Genomic DNA, 16,126 nt, shown 5'->3' on the forward strand with positions numbered 1-16,126 from the left:
CCACAATATTATTGCGTCAGGATACAACTGTTGACATGACGCAAAAAATAATTTTTTTATTATAGTGTGGTACTCATATTTTATTGTGGACAAATTTAAAATTTAGAATTCAATGACCGTAATATTGAGGCTTCTTATACATTTGGAACATTGTTGCAGCGTGAATTGGAGAGAATTTAAATTGGGGGTTCCTCTACATTTGGAGCAGTGTTGGAGTGTGAGTTGGAGAGAGGATTCAAACTCCAGTACATTCTATATTACAATTTTAGGCGAGGTGCATTGCCATTTTGAAGGGAGAAGGAAGTATAGGAGATGTGTGTTGCCATTTTGAGGGGTTTAGGGTTTTGGATTGGGAGTGCGATTTGGATTGAGGTATGTTTTCTTGGTTCGTTTGCTTTGGGGTTATTTGTTTGATTGTTTTGCTTTTGGTTTGATTTCCATTTTTTAGCTTTCAGTGTAGTGTTATTTCATTTGTTTGTTTGGTGTTGTGCTTTTTGAGTTTTGGAGTTTGAATTAGTTTGGATTTTATTGTTTAGGGTTTTGTGCTCTGCGATTTTGGGACTGGTTTTGAACTTTTTGTGTGTCTTCTGAGTTACTGGTGATAGATTTTAATGTGAATGTTAATGTACTCAATTAGTCACACTAACATGGGCAAGTGGTGACCCATTCATTTTTATAAGGTGACCTATGAAGCACTTTGTGCACTATCATGTTGTCTTACAAATGAATGTTTGCATGTCCTTTTTTGGTGTTGTGAGGGTTCAAAAGGGAGTCCAATGAGCTCATTGAAGGTTAGACAATTGATTATTCTAAGGGTAGCTTGAAATGTGGTATGTCTAGCTAAGTAGTACCCCTTTCTTTTTATGTGGTGACCTATAAAGCACTTTGTGCACTATGATGTAACCATCTAAGTGAATGTTTGCATGTCATTTTTTGGTGTTGTGAGGGTTGAGATGGGAGTCCAGTGAGCTCATTAGAGGTTAGGCAATTGGATATTGTAAGGGTACCTAAAATGTGGTGTGTGGAGGTAAGTGGTGACCCATTCCTTGTTATGTGGTGACCTATGAAGAACTTTATGCACTGTCATGTAATCATTAAAGTGAATGTTTGCATCTTGTGTTTTTTGTGTTGTGAGGGTTGAGATGGGAGCCTAGTAAGCTCATTGGAGGTTTGAGAATTGAATATTCTAAGGGTAGCTTAAAATGTGGTATGTCAAGCTAAATGGTGACCCATTCGTTTTTTGGTGGTGACTTATGAACAACTTTGTTCACTATCATGTAACCATCCAAGTGAATGTTTAGATGTGGTGTTTTGGTGTTGTGAGGGTTGAAATGTGGTGAGTCGAGGTAAGTGGTGTTAGAATAACGACTTGCACATTACCAGTTGGTCCTGGAATCACATCATGCATTGCCAATTATTGAATCCCAATAACCAACATGAAACACATGACCATGTAGAAACCTTGTCACGGGTCACCACTTATACACACTTAGGTCACCACTTACACTACAAGGTCTCCTATCACCACCACTACATGGTTTCCCTCACCCAATTCACATTCATACGCTCCACCTAGGTGCCTTGACACACATCATACACTGCCAATCATTGAATCCCAATAACCAACATGAAACACATGACCATGCAAAAACCATGTCATGGGTCACCATTTGTACACACTTAGGTCACCACTTAAACTACAAGGTCTCCTATCACCACCACTACATGGTTTCCCCCAACTCACATTCATACACTCCACTTAGGTGACCCTCAGGATCAAGCACGACAAAGAAAGAGATGATTTGCCTTCGAGTGGTGTTTATTTACAATTTTCATCTCATTGGTGGTGGATTATGTGCAATATAATTAAAAACATGTCATAAATAAAAAAATATGAAAAATGATGAATCATTGCTTAAACATTGTTATATGAATAAAATTTGAACACGAACAATAGTGAAGTAAACAAATATCATTATCGATTTACAACACCAAAAAGCAAATACATTCCAAAAATAAACTTAACAAATGCTTAAGTATGAATAAAATGTTCCCCAAATTTTGTAATTACAATATGATGTTAGTCTTCTATTCTTTTTTTTTTTCAACTTACACTTGTCAAGTATTCATTTCCTCTTAGTCTAAAAAGAACTACATCTATATTAAATTTGTTATACAAGTATAAAAAAAAACAAAATAAGATTACATCATGGACATCATACCATGCACCCTGCACAATGAAAACAAAAATCAGACACCATAGTAAATGTGGTTCTTTAAATTTCAAAACAAAAGAATAAAGTACACAATTTACACAAAAACACACTTCAAATATCAGTTACCATATTTCTCTTGTAACAAATCATAAAGTGACTACCTGTTTTTCATCATGAAAAAAACTATATGTATTACTGTTCAAAATACAATATAGATATTACTAAGCATGTAATAGAATACAATGTTGATCAAGTGTGATCAAGTGCTTTGAAAAATCCAAATCTAAGGTGTTTGATGAAAGACTGGTGTTGTTGCTGTGTTTAGGTGGGATCTGGGTATATTAAAGTGTGATTCACTCATTTGTTGAATCTAAAACTAATGTGAATTAAAACCTTTTTGAAATCAAGTGTTTTTCCAACTAAGTAAAAAACAACCTGTTGTTTTGTCAAATCAACCAGTTGTTTTACTCCTAGGAGTTTTGAAAAAGGTTGAAACTGTTTCAACCGATTGTTTCTTTGAAAATCCTAACAGAATTCAGTTTTGAATGGTGAATCTGTTTTAAATGTTTTCTAATTGAATACGCTCCTTCATTAAATACTTTGACCAATCTTTGGAAAATATAAATGGTTTGTTTATGTTTTCAAACGAGTAAGAAACATTTTTGAGAAATTCAGTTTGACAGATTTGATTCTAAGATTTCAAGATTCACTTCAAGCTTTGGATTTTCAAGTGAGAGTGGAATAAGATTGCAATTGTATTCAATTCAGATTGTACTGTGATCAGGTGTAATCCTTTCTAAACCTACTGTATTTCTGGTGTTGTGTTGTCAAGGAGTGTTGTGTGTTCTTGAGGTGTTCAAGATCAATACTCTTGGTGTGGTTTGCCAAAGGTAGTGTGTTTCTTAAAGGGTTCAATGTCACTACTTTGGTGATTTATGTTTTGTAATCTGGTTTGATTGCTTAATGGATTACCCAGTGGTTTTTTGGGGACTGGATGTAGCTCTTGGCTTAAGAGTGAACCAGTACAAACTATTTGTGTTATTCTCTCTTACCCTGAACTCATTTAAATTATGTTTTAAGCTTAACTGATATAAACAACCAATTGTTTTTCTGTGTATTGTTGTATATCTGCTTGAGTTATTGGCTAACTTGATTCCTGTTATGGATTTATACAAAGAATTTCATTAAACCTGAAAAAGTTTTCAAAAATCCCTTTTAAACAATTCACCCCCCTTCCCCCCCTCCCTTCTTTTTTAAGGCCATATATTTTAACTTCACCTTTGAAACTAAGAATGCTTACGTTTTTTTCTTGAATACATAGTATAAGGTGTTTTGGAATAATACATGCTCCAAAACTCAAATCTATGTCATTAAAATCAAATTTGAAGTACATTTTTTCTCGCAGGAATCAACACAGTGAAAATCCTATTTATAAATGGAGTTGCTCACAAGGTTTCAAAAAACTAAAATTTGTAATCAAGCCCAAATTTATAATTTATGGACTAATTGGGTCCTGTATCAAGTTCTATTGTGAAGAAGTATAGATTACCACACATTTTCTATCACGTTTCACATCACTGAACTATCTCAATGTTTCATTCTTTAAAGAACCGCATTTCATTTAACAACTTAATAAGTATATATATTCATAGAAAAAAATTAATGTGAAATGAAGAAGATCAAAAGAAAAGCCCAATGCCCATTTTCTGGGCAATATGGAAAGTTTAATCATAAAATATGCCTAGTTATAAACCATAACAAATGCATTGGATTCATATTCTCATTATGATCCTCATTTAAATGCATTTAAAAGAATGATTAAGTCAAGACCAATCATCATTATTATGGCTGATATATGGATTTTATATATAAAAAATAATAAAACCCCTATTGGACTAGATTTATAGCAAATAATAAAAACCAATTATCATTATTATGGCTGATATATGGAATTTATATATAAAAAATAATAAAACCCCTATTGGACTAGATTTATAGTAAATAGTAAAAGAAAGGTTATAGTAATCATTTGGTCTTATATAATCTTTCTTTTGAACAAATTTTAAGCTTTAGTTCTTACACATGCATAATTAATCTTTAGCCACTGAGACTAACAACAATCAACAATTTATAACAATATAAAACTGCTTTAAAAAAATTTATAGCAAAAAATTGTTATAAAAAATTACGTGGTAATTAAATAGTACAATTTTCTTGTAAACATTTTCCTATTTAATAAAACAAAAATGTTTATTTAAGAGTTGCTTTACCTACAATTCAATAAATATTAATATGTAATTATTTATAGAAATTTTAAATTTTTTTAATTTTAATTTTAATTATTTTTTGACATTTTACATTTTGCTTATACTTTTATTAAAAATAATAATTATTTTTTTATTATAAATATTAATATTTATTGTAATTGTAGTGTAGAGGTGGTAAAACAATATATCAAAAGCCTTTAATAAAATTTATAGGAGGAGTGAGAAGAAGCAAAAAGTGGTGTGAATAGTGGCATAAACACCATTACTGTAAACAGGCCCTAGTTTGGTGTGTCAATTTGCAACAGTCGCAAGTTCCAGCATTGCTCTCATCACATAGCAGTGTGGTGCTTCTGACTGTGCCTGTGCGGCTGGTTGAAGTTCAAGGTATGTTCTGCAAAACCAAAACCCGCACTGTTATCTACCATAACAACACAAGATGTATATCAAGTCTCAAAGTAGTGTGGCGCAAGGACCCAGCACTGGACCGAGCCATAGAGCACGACAAGCGTTACAAGCAATGTGCCCGCGTCGTCAAAGAAGTCCTCAACGAACCAGGCCAAGTAATTTCTCTACGCTACCTCGAGAAGCGCCGCGAAAGGATGCGCCTAAAGGTCAAAGCCGAAACCTTTATCCACCAAAACCCCGGCTTGTTCGATGTCTACTATGACCGCATCAAACCCAAAACCGAACCGGTCCGCTTCATCCGCCCCACCGACCGCCTTCATCGTTTTCTCCAGGAAGAGCAACGGATTTTCTCCGAGAACGAACCCTTCATTGTCTCCAAGTTGTGCAAACTGTTAATGATGTCCAAGAGCAAGTTTCTTAGTGCTGATAAGTTGCTTCACGTGAAGAGGGAGTTCGGGTTCCCTAATGATTTTTTGGTTGATTTGGTTCCTCGGTATCCGCAATATTTCAGGTTAACTGGGTCTCCTGGGGAGGGGAAATCGTTTCTTGAATTGGTTGATTGGAACCCCGAGTTTGCAAAATCTGTTATTGAGAAAAGGGCTGAGGAGGAGAGTGAGCGTATGGGGATTAGGGTCAGGCCAAGTTTCAATGTGCAGCTTCCGCCAGGGTTTGTGATGAAGAAGGAGATGAGGGAGTGGGTTAGGGATTGGATGGAGCTTGATTATGTATCCCCTTATGAGGATGTGTCCCATTTGGACCAGGCTTCCAGAGAGATGGAGAAGAGATCCGTTGGAGTGTTCCATGAACTGCTTTCTCTTTCCTTGTATAAGAGGATTCCTATCCCGATCCTTGGAAAGTTTTGCGATGAGTATAGGTTTTCCAATGCTTTTTCCAGCACTTTTACCCGGCATTCGGGGATATTCTATTTGTCCTTGAAAGGTGGGATTGAAACGGCATTGTTGAGAGAAGCATACAGAGGTGAGGAGTTGGTTGACCGTGATCCGTTGCTTCGGATAAAAGACAAATTTGTTGAGTTGTTGCAGGAAGGGTGGCGGCAGAGAGAGGAGCAATTGAGGTTGAAGCAAGAAAAGATTAAGGAAGGTATGCAGTTATTGGCCTCGAAAGTTGGTGATTGAAAGTATATGTGTTGATATGAAGAGCTTTCAATTTTTGAAGATTTTTGTGAGGACCGTTGCTGGCTGGTACAAGCCTTCTCACTTGGTATGATTGTTAGTTAGTCTTAAGGTGCATGAATTGTTGTAGAAAAATTTAATGGCTACCTCTTATGACTCTTTTATTGAAAGATGCTTCGGTTACCAGTTTTTGGCTTAGTAATATGTCTATAGATCATTTTTCCCTTTAAATAATGTCCCTTTTACTTGTGATGTTGGTTCTCAGTTAACATAATATCAGAAATCAGAGTGTACATTATATTCCTTGAAATATTTTGATTTCAACTTAAAAATGTTGGAAGATGAGTGTTTGGCCTATTTAACAATCAACTTTATCAATCTTTGAGATGCATGATATCTATGTTAGACTTGGTAGATGGAGGTTGTGAATTAATCTAAATTCAGTGTGCTTTAAAATTTAGGAATTTACCAACACAGTGCTCCAAATAGTGCTTCTGGCATCAGATCAAACCTGCAGTACATCAGTTGGATGCAACAAGATGTGGAAAACACAGTATTTCCTATGGAGGTTCCTTCAAAGAGAAAAAAATACATTATATATGTGCTAAGGATGGAAAGAATAAGTTGCATTGTTGGATGATGATCAAATTCTGTTACCAAATTAGCTTAGAGCGGCAATGAAGTATCTTTTCATGTTTCAAGGAACACATGAGGAAAGCGTACAGAAATGAAATTTGTTAAGCAATCATGCATGTTACGCAATGGTAAAGTTGTTGCCTTGTGGCTTGTAGGTTACGGGTTCAAGTCCAAGGAATAGTTTCACTCATGCACTGGATTAGATATATTTCTCACATTAAAAAAATTCTAATTTATATGACCTTCAGCTAGAAAGGTCCACCACTTCTGCATGTTAGTAATTTGCGAATTATCTAATACATCCTTTGCCCACGTTTCTCATCCTTTGTGATATGAGTTATTCTAAACATTGTTCAGGAACAAGGTTGGTGATTCTAACCCTCATTTAGAATAGTTTGTTGTCACCTACAGAGTCGTCACACTAAATGGATGAGAAATACAGAAATAGTAACTAAGCAAGCAGGATCTTCACTCATCTTCTTGGTAATTTCATTTTATAAAATCATGATTCATCTGATTAACAACCTACTTGGAACAAGTTCATGAATCTGCAAGTATTTAAGCAGTTCTAATTCTTAAGACACTTAAGGGTTCCTATTAACTGAACTGAAGATAGAGAGAAGAGATACAAAATGAAGAGGGTCAAGGTTTTCAATTTAATAGCTCTTGCTATGACATTTCTGGCAATTGTGCCAAAGATGGAGAGTCAAATTTCGCCACCAATTCATCCTTTGACATCACCATCTCTTCATCCACTTTGTTTATCCCAACTAGCATTAGTAAGCTATGCTTGTGCAAGGTTGCCTCTCACCGCAACACCACCACCTCCACCCTCTCCATCCCCTGATAATCATGGTCATAGGGGTAATCAGCACTACACTCTTCAAGAAAACTGTTGCCGGTGGGCTAAGGAAATAGACACCCAATGTGTATGTGAAGTCCTAGTTCGACTGCCACCCTTCCTTACTAAACCTTTGCATCAGTACTCAATCATGATTGGAGAATCGTGTAACGTCACTTACTCGTGCGGTGGGCCAATATAATTGACAAACTCACGTTTTGATGCCAGAAAATTTAAGTAGTGGAAAAGAATCAAATCTTGTCTTCGGTTTTAAGGGTTGAACTTATGGTTATGGCCTCTGATTCGTTCCCTGTGCATCGTGTGTTAGAAACAAAGTGTACTGTAATACTCTCATAAAGAGCCACAAAAAGAACTGCTATTTGCCTTTCTAATAAAGATAGATATTACTAAGATACAAGGCTATTGGACATTTGCCAACAGCTCACAAAAACGTAGATCTATTGTTTGATTACTACTGATCATGTCTTAAATTTAAACTCGTGAAAAGTTCCCTCCCCAGGCAAAATCAAACGCAACTGTAGAAGAAAGGAATCGTTCTTTCTCTTTTTCTTTACTGTAGGGAGGTATTGCTTATTGTAAACAAATCTGTAAAGAGACTTTTACATTCCGAACAACAATATTAACCCTTCCTCACACTGGAAAGGACATAATAATACAGAAGAAGCCACGACCCTTTTGAAATCTCTGATCCATCTTCCTAAGCGTGGCACACTATAAACCAAACGGTTAGTATAAATTTAGATAGTGCTTTAAACCAAAGTTTGAGGCTATTGGATAAATCATTGTTTAGACAACTTTGTAGCAGGTCTAGCCAGAGAGTGAAAGACAATGTGAAGTGCTTACAAAATTATACTTACATGACATGGTGTTTACTCTACGATGACAGTGTTCCTAGCTGGGCAGTTACATCCTAAATTCGATGTTCACTTTGATTCATGACGAGTGGACTCTTTCCTCTTTTGCACTCCTCAAAAAAGTAGAATAAAAAGTATGGCAACAATAAGTTTATCATGATTATAAGGAAAGAGGTCACATAAATAGGTTTAATAAGTAAATTAGCAACCTGATAACAAAAGATGACTAAACTTGTTTTTGTTGAACATTATCCCGAACAAAGTAAATGTCAAGTTCAAAATGTTTCAACCTAGAGTGTAAAATGAGATTAGTTGCAAGCAAAACAAGACTCAAATTATCAAAGTATATCTTTAGAACAGAGGATGAAACACGAATTTATGTGAGAAGAAAAGATAACCATTTGATTTCAGTAAGAGTCACAATAATACTCATATCTCAGTGTTATTGTGGGATACCACTTTCTACTTATTGGAAGACTAAAAGACAAGGTTGAACATAAGTAAATACAATACCTAGTAGTTGACTTGCGATGATCAACATTAGAACCCCAATCAATATCACTCAAGTCAAGGATATAAAAGTGTTTACTTTTGCGAATGAGAAAACCATGATCCACCAATCCAACAAACTTAAAAGATGAAAAAACTTCATAATTGAGCATGATAGATAAAGAAGAAGCCATTAGAGGTTCTTGATACCATATAAGAAAAAATAATTGTATCATTTCATTAACATGAATGTAAGCTAGAAGCAAAAATATATATAGAGTAGATTTCACATAATACACGATAATCGTCTAATACAAAGTATATAATAATGGTATAATCCATAACTAGATAATAACTATTTAACCTATCACCACCATCTAATTCATAATTATATGAAAATGTGATGTGTAAAATATACATTATAAGCATCTAATCTCTTATATATCATGCAAGAAAATTTAAAGGTTGCATAGTTTTTAAGCTATAAAATGAATGCAATAATATGTTGCTAAATATTTTATTATAATTTTAAAATTTAAAGTATTTGTTTTTTATATTATTCATTATAATTTAAAAATTCTGAGTATTTTATTATATGCTAAATCACACTATTATTTTTGAATAAGACCTTTTTACATAAAATTATATTTTACAATTTAATATATTAATTTTTAAATTATGTGGAGGAATGTTGGTAAATGTTTGATGGTAATTTTCTTTTAGGAATGTGAATGGGTGAAGTGGAGAAAAAGGAGGGAGTGGATTTGAGTTTTATTGTTATAAGTAAATATAAGGTTTTAAAGAAAATATTTTTTTTTTATATAAAAACATTATCTTCTTGTTTTTATACTCTTTCGAAAATTTTGATTTTTGGTTGCATTTCATTGATCTAAAAGATATATAATATGGGAAAAGAACGCATAATCATGTAGTGGAAACACTTTTGCTCTAAGAATAGGTTCTTTTCTGCCTTAACCCCATTTTTTTTAATTTCTTTTTTTCTTCACTTTTATCTCTACTATATATTCTAACTATATCTTTATAATCTAAGTTATTATTTATATATTTTTTTTTCAACGTAATGCTTATATACCTTTTGTTTTAATCACCTTGCATCACCAATCTTGTGAGTTATTTATCTCTTTTTTTTCATATCTTATATACTTAGTATTGTCTCGTTCGATAGAAATTTCAATGTCTCTTTTATAACGGATACCAAACCATGATTATTCATTTTTATTCGTATACCTTTATTTCAACATAGTAATTGCATATAATAATGATTTTTTAGAAATTTCATTTAACTCTTATTTACTAATAACTTTTTTTATTTTTCATTTTTAAATTTTATGATTAAAAATGAGTTACATACTCTGTTTAGAACAGATAAATTAAAGAAAAAGGAATGGTATGAATGAAGAGTATATGATTATTGAGAGAGAGAGAGAAATAGATGTCTAGATTTTTTGAGTATAAGAATTTTGACTTTAGCCTCTCTTTTTTATTCTATAGGCAATTCTTTTAATTGAAGATATATCTTGATTGCAAATAATTTTCTGTGATACTAAATTTTTTTAAAAGAGTTAATATTTCAGAACAAATATTCTTATTCACACACACATAAGTCTAATTACATGTTTAAGGAATAAAAATGTCCATCGATGAGGCATATAAGGTGATTTTATAGGTGTATAGGAGCAATAACATAGTTAAGGATTGAGGTAGGGACACTGTGTCGTTCAATTTTATTTGTTTAACAAACGTTTGGAATGACAGTGGGACACTGTTTTGACCAAAAGCTGAGCTATTTAAGAATCCAACCCAACAGTGAAACAAAAGCCAATATTTTGGAGGAACAACATAAAGCCAAATGTTCATTCAATATTGTTTCAAAGGATAAACTATCTCTGGACCATTTGGAAAAAGAAAATTATATCATGGTCCTTTTATTCAATTAGAATAAGTTTTGATTGAACCAAAAACTGGGGCTTCATTTTGTTTGTTTTTATTTTAACTTTTTTTATTATTTTTGTTTGTTTGTAACTATAAAAGGGTGCACTTTGCAATCATTATTGAAGTGGCATCTTAAAAATTAGCGTGAGTTTTCAACGATTGAAAATGATGCTCTAATTTTAGTAATTTAATTGAAAAAAGAAATATTTAATAATGATGCATAAAATTTATATATGTAAATAAAAATGGTACGGAAAGAGCGGCGATTGGTGTGATTTGAAGGACACTGAAATGGAAGATGCTAAGAAAGTGTAAGGATGCGTTTGGATTGGAGATAAAGCACTTTTTTATTTGATGGAATCTATTCAAAGGGTGTGAGCAGTGCACACTATTCTTCATTTTTAACAGTGCATAGTCTCCACAACCAGAAGAAGATGCAATCGCGTTTCATATCTCAAATTATTCCTTTGCGTCGTGCTTATCAAAGTCAGAGACGGTCGAATCATTTTTTCTCGTTCTTTTTCTATAAGGGATCCCAATACCAACAAATCAAATATTAAGACTGTGTTTGTTTCATTCAAATTTTACTTCATCAAGTCCTAAAACTTGGAAGATAATTCACTGAAAATAAATTTAATGAAATACTTTTTAGTGCGTTACTTTCATCACATGCATAGTTTTTTATCATTCAGGAAAATTCAAGTGTGATTGCTCAAAAAATGAACTTATGCCATCACACAGAACTTTATGGTATGACACCAATTTTTCTTATTATTTTCAATTAACCACTTGAAAAATTCTTAACAAAGGACACGAAAATACAATATTAGTACTTAGAGTGTAAAATGAAATTAGTATCCAATTATATATTATAATTTGATTTTATCTATAATTGATATAATTTTTAATTTTATTTTATATATACAAGCTTTAATGTTAGACATCATTATACAACTTGACATATCACTTAGGCTAACTTATCAAGTAACAACAATCATCTGTCGTCACAAAAAAAAAAGTATTATTAAAAAAAAATACAAAATATATGGAGGACTAAATCAAAATTCATATGTTAAAAAAAATACATAGGTTGTTGGTTATTAATTCATATTTTATTATTATTAATTCTGATTTTATTACCCTTAAACTATTTTACCGTTATTATTGCATCATTAATGGTCAGTTTAAAGGCTTCTTAGTATTCCTATTTTATAGCTTTCATTAATTGTAATTTCATTATATATATTATTCAAGTAAATCAAAATGAATAAGATCAGCTCAACAATTTTGCAATCTCGTGCAATTACCTTCAATCAGCTTTCTACAACCTTTTGTCTTCTCTTAGTTCCTACAATTGGTATCAAGAGCTAATCTGTTATCATGAACTCTACCCAATTATCAGTCCTTATGCTTGATGGAAAAAATTACAATCGATGGTGTGTGCAAATGAGAGTTTTGTATGATTATCATGAGTTATGGGATGTCGTCAAGAGTGGAGTGTCTGCATTAGCGGCTAATGCAACTGAGACGCAACGAGTAGCACATCGTGATCAGAAGAAGAAGGACAATAAGACTTTGTATCTCATCCATCAAGGGATGAATGACGAGACGTTTGAGCAAATAGAAAGAGCAACAACTGCCAGTGAGGCTTGGACAATTTTGTCAACCAATTATAAAGGTGATGACAAGATCAAGAGGGTGCGTCTTCAAACCCTAAGACGCCAATATGAACTGCTGCAGATGAAACCACAAAGACTGTTGATGTCTATATAAATAAAGTTCTTGTCTTAACAAATCACATTAAGACCAATGGTGAAACACATTTGGAGCAGGCAAAGGTGGAGAAGATTTTGAGATCTTTAACTCCCAAATTTGAACATGTTGTTGCCACAATTGAAGAGGCCAACGACATTTCAAAAATGACAGTAAGGTTATTGTCTGGTTCCCTACGAGCGCATGAGCAGCGGATGAATGACAATAAGATTGAAAAACCAATTGAACAGGCTTTACAAACACAAGCCTCAATTGGTAGCTCCTATCATAAACATGGTACTTATTGTAGTAAAGGTCGTGGTGGCCAGAATCATGGGGCGTTGAGCAAAACAACACTGGTTCCAATCACAATCCAAGTTTAAATAACTCTTGGCGCAGGGAACTCTGCCATTAGGACTAGAAGAAATTTATAATAAATCAAATGTTGAGTGTTATAATTGCCATAAACACGACCATGCAAATGAGTGCAGACCAAAAGGTGATAATCATGCTGCCAATTGTGCTCAAGAAGATAGTAATCACGAACAAAATGAAGAGGATCATGCAGTACTAATGGCAGCCACATCAAATGAAACTCCAAACAATCAGACTTGGTATTTGGATACAGGTTGCACGAATCATATGTGTGGTCAGAAGGAGCTGTTTGCAGATTTGGATGACTCATTTCGCACACAAGTGAAATTTGGTGATGGCAAGTTCATTCCAGTGACTGGAAAAGGGCGAATTCTTATCACATTGAAGAACGATGATCACAGGTACATCTATGATGTTTTCTATGTACCTGATATGAAAAGTAATCTATTGAGTATGGGACAACTGGCCGAAAAGAGTTACGTGATGCACATAGTTGAAAATAAATTCTCAATTTTTGATAAAAAAAGGTAGATTCTTAAAACCTTTTTATCAAAAAACCGTATGTTTCCAGTAGATATTCATATGGGTGATTTCAAGTGCTTGAATGCAATAATGAATAATGAATCGTGGTTGTGGCATTTACGCTTTGGGCACTTAAATTTTTAGAGTTTGGAAAATCTCTCCAAACGAAATTTAGTGAATGGTTTACCCCATATTCATAACCCTGATCAATTGTGTGAGGCTTGCATTTTTGGAAAAAATCACAGGATACCTTTTGTTAAGGAGCCTTGGCGTGCGAAATTTCCTTTGGAGCTTGTTCATACAGATGTTCGTGGCCCGATGAACATATCATCAGTTGGGGGTAATAAGTATTTTTTAACCTTTATTGATGATTTTTCTAGGAAAACCTGGATTTATCTATTGAAAAGCAAGGACGAGGTATTCCACTGCTTTAAAATATTTAAAGCATTTGTTGAAAGACAGAGTGATAGACAAATTAAGATGGTGTGTAGTGATGGAGGAGGTGAGTACAAGTCTAATGAGTTCAAGAGGCACTGTGAAGAACTTGGGTTGCAACATAACATAACATGTCCCTACACACCTCAACACAACGGAGTTGCCGAGAGAAAGAATAGAACAATCATGGACATGGCGAGGAGCATACTTAAAGCGAAAGGTATGCCAAATTATTTTTGGGCTGAGGCCGTAATATGTGTGTTATATTTGATAAACAGATCACCCACTCGGAGTGTTGTTAACACAACTCCGATTGAGGCATGGAGCGGATTCAAACCCAATGTGCAACACTTGAAGTTATTTGAGTTAATTACTTATGTTCTTCCCCAAGGCAGCAAGATCGAAGTTGGATGATAAGGTAGTGAAGACCATTTTCATTGGATATAAGCATGGGGGATACAAGCTATACAATCCAATGACAAAGAAGGTGATTGTTAGTCGTGATGTTACATTTGCCGAAGATGAGGAATGACAATGGAATGCAACAGTTGAAATGGATTCAAAAAAATGATATATTTACGTTTTGAACGATGATGTGGAAGATGGAGTCACTCTTGAAGCACCTGCAGTTCAATCTGAAGTTGCAACTCCAATTGCAACTATGATGGAGCGACCAAGAAGGCAGCAACGACAACCTGTACACCTTCATCTTGATGATGAAGTTGATGACAATGGAGATTTAGTTCACTTTGCTTTTTTTGCAGAATCAGAACCCGTGAGACTTGCAGATGCCATTCAACACCCTAAATGGCAAGAGGCTATGAATGAAGAATTGATGGCGATTGAGAAAAACAATATCATGACTCAAATTGGTTTTAATCTAGATGTTCCAATTAAGATTTATGTTGACAATGTCTCTGCAAATAATCTTGCAAAGACTCCAGTTTTTCATCAAAGAAGTAAACACATTGATATTCGATATCACTTCCTGCGAGACCAAGTTGGGAAGAACATGATCAAATTGGAATACTGCAGATCAGAAGATTAGATTGTAGATATTTTCACTAAGCCAGTGAAGATCCATGCTTTCATCAAGTTAAGAGATTTGTTGGGACAAGAAGGTTGTTCCAAATCAGAATTAAGGGAGGATGTTGGTTATTAATTCTGATTTTATTACCCTTAAACTATTTTACCGTTATTATTGCATTAATGGTCAGTTTACAGGCCTGTTAGTATTTCTATTTTATAGCTTCCAGTAATTTTATTATATATATTATTGAAGTAAATCAAAATGAATAAGATCAACAGTTTTACAATCTTGTGCAATTACCTTCAATCAGTTTTCTACAACCTTCTGCCTTCTCTTAGTTCCTTCAATTAGTTCCTACTTAGGTATATACTTATTCATAAAGAATTTTAATAACAGACTAAATGGAAGCCTATTATACCAATGAAATGATTCTCTATGAATAAATCCTAAATTAGCCAACTTATCAACACACATTTCTTTCACAAAAAATATGAGTAACCCTAAACCTGATTTTTGCACAGTAATTAAGAAAAGTATTCCATCGATTACGAAGCATCCACGGAACATCAGTCCTAACAATAAACGCAAAACAAACCAAAATCACATTCAAGTTAAACATTAGTAAGTAAGCCTCATCTTTTGAGCTTCCTCTATAGCATATATAACTTCATATAACTCAACAACAATAGCAGTCTAAACTTCAAGAAACGCAGAGAAAACATCAATAAACTCCCTCATACTCCAACGAAATACAAGTACAAGACTAGGATACTCCTAACAGCCCCATCAGTATTAATTTTAACCCAACATGGTAAAGGAAACTCCCATCTAACAGGAAGAGGACGAAGAACTTTACCACTACGAGTATTAATAGCAAAAAACTTAATCACGTTGAAATCTAACATATCATTCTTCATTGAAGCTTTAAACAAATTTACCACTAACACTACAAGAAAATCATCAAATAGAAACCAATTTTTAGAGACCAAAATAATTAGTTGCAATAGTAACTAAATTAGAGACCATTTTAGAAACTAAATAAATTTTTGGTTTCTAAATTAGTTTATATTATTGTGAAATAGTTTCTAAATTGGTATCTAATTAGCAACCAAGGTTTTAACTACCAATTATTTAGATTCTAAATTTGGTAGCAAAAAACTTAGTTGCTAATCAAATACCAATTTAGAAACCATTTAA

The 16,126-nt window shown here is 33.6% G+C and overlaps 2 protein-coding genes across 3 annotated transcripts; both read left to right on the plus strand.

Annotated features, from left to right (window-relative positions):
- Positions 1–4,720: 4,720 nt before the first annotated feature.
- On the plus strand, positions 4,721–6,929 carry LOC137829692 (Ubiquitin carboxyl-terminal hydrolase family protein). 2 transcript variants are annotated; one of them, XR_016523562.1, is made up of 2 exons: positions 4,721–6,109; positions 6,483–6,929. XR_016523562.1 is itself a non-coding variant. In XM_090305405.1 (1 exon), exon 1 carries the CDS (start codon positions 4,870–4,872, stop codon positions 6,022–6,024), a length of 1,155 nt encoding a protein of 384 aa, XP_090161531.1. In that variant the 5' UTR covers positions 4,758–4,869; the 3' UTR covers positions 6,025–6,252. The 2 variants fall into 2 exon arrangements, 1 of the variants encoding a protein (XP_090161531.1); XM_090305405.1 differs by lacking the exon at positions 6,483–6,929 and having other exon boundaries at positions 4,758–6,252.
- Positions 6,930–7,236: 307 nt separating this feature from the next.
- On the plus strand, positions 7,237–7,916 carry LOC137829366 (uncharacterized). The gene has a single exon (XM_068636172.2). It carries the CDS (start codon positions 7,290–7,292, stop codon positions 7,698–7,700), a length of 411 nt encoding a protein of 136 aa, XP_068492273.1. The 5' UTR covers positions 7,237–7,289; the 3' UTR covers positions 7,701–7,916.
- Positions 7,917–16,126: the final 8,210 nt, after the last annotated feature.

This window comes from Phaseolus vulgaris, chromosome 7 (assembly GCF_051622355.1).
Source record: "Phaseolus vulgaris cultivar YP4 chromosome 7, ASM5162235v1, whole genome shotgun sequence".
Lineage (NCBI taxonomy): Eukaryota > Viridiplantae > Streptophyta > Magnoliopsida > Fabales > Fabaceae > Phaseolus > Phaseolus vulgaris.

What these genes read in the sequence shown, in the direction of transcription:
- LOC137829692 (XM_090305405.1), top strand. Translation starts at nt 4,870, where the DNA reads ATGTTCTGCAAAACCAAAACCCGCACTGTTATCTACCATAACAACACA.
- LOC137829366 (XM_068636172.2), top strand. Translation starts at nt 7,290, where the DNA reads ATGAAGAGGGTCAAGGTTTTCAATTTAATAGCTCTTGCTATGACATTT.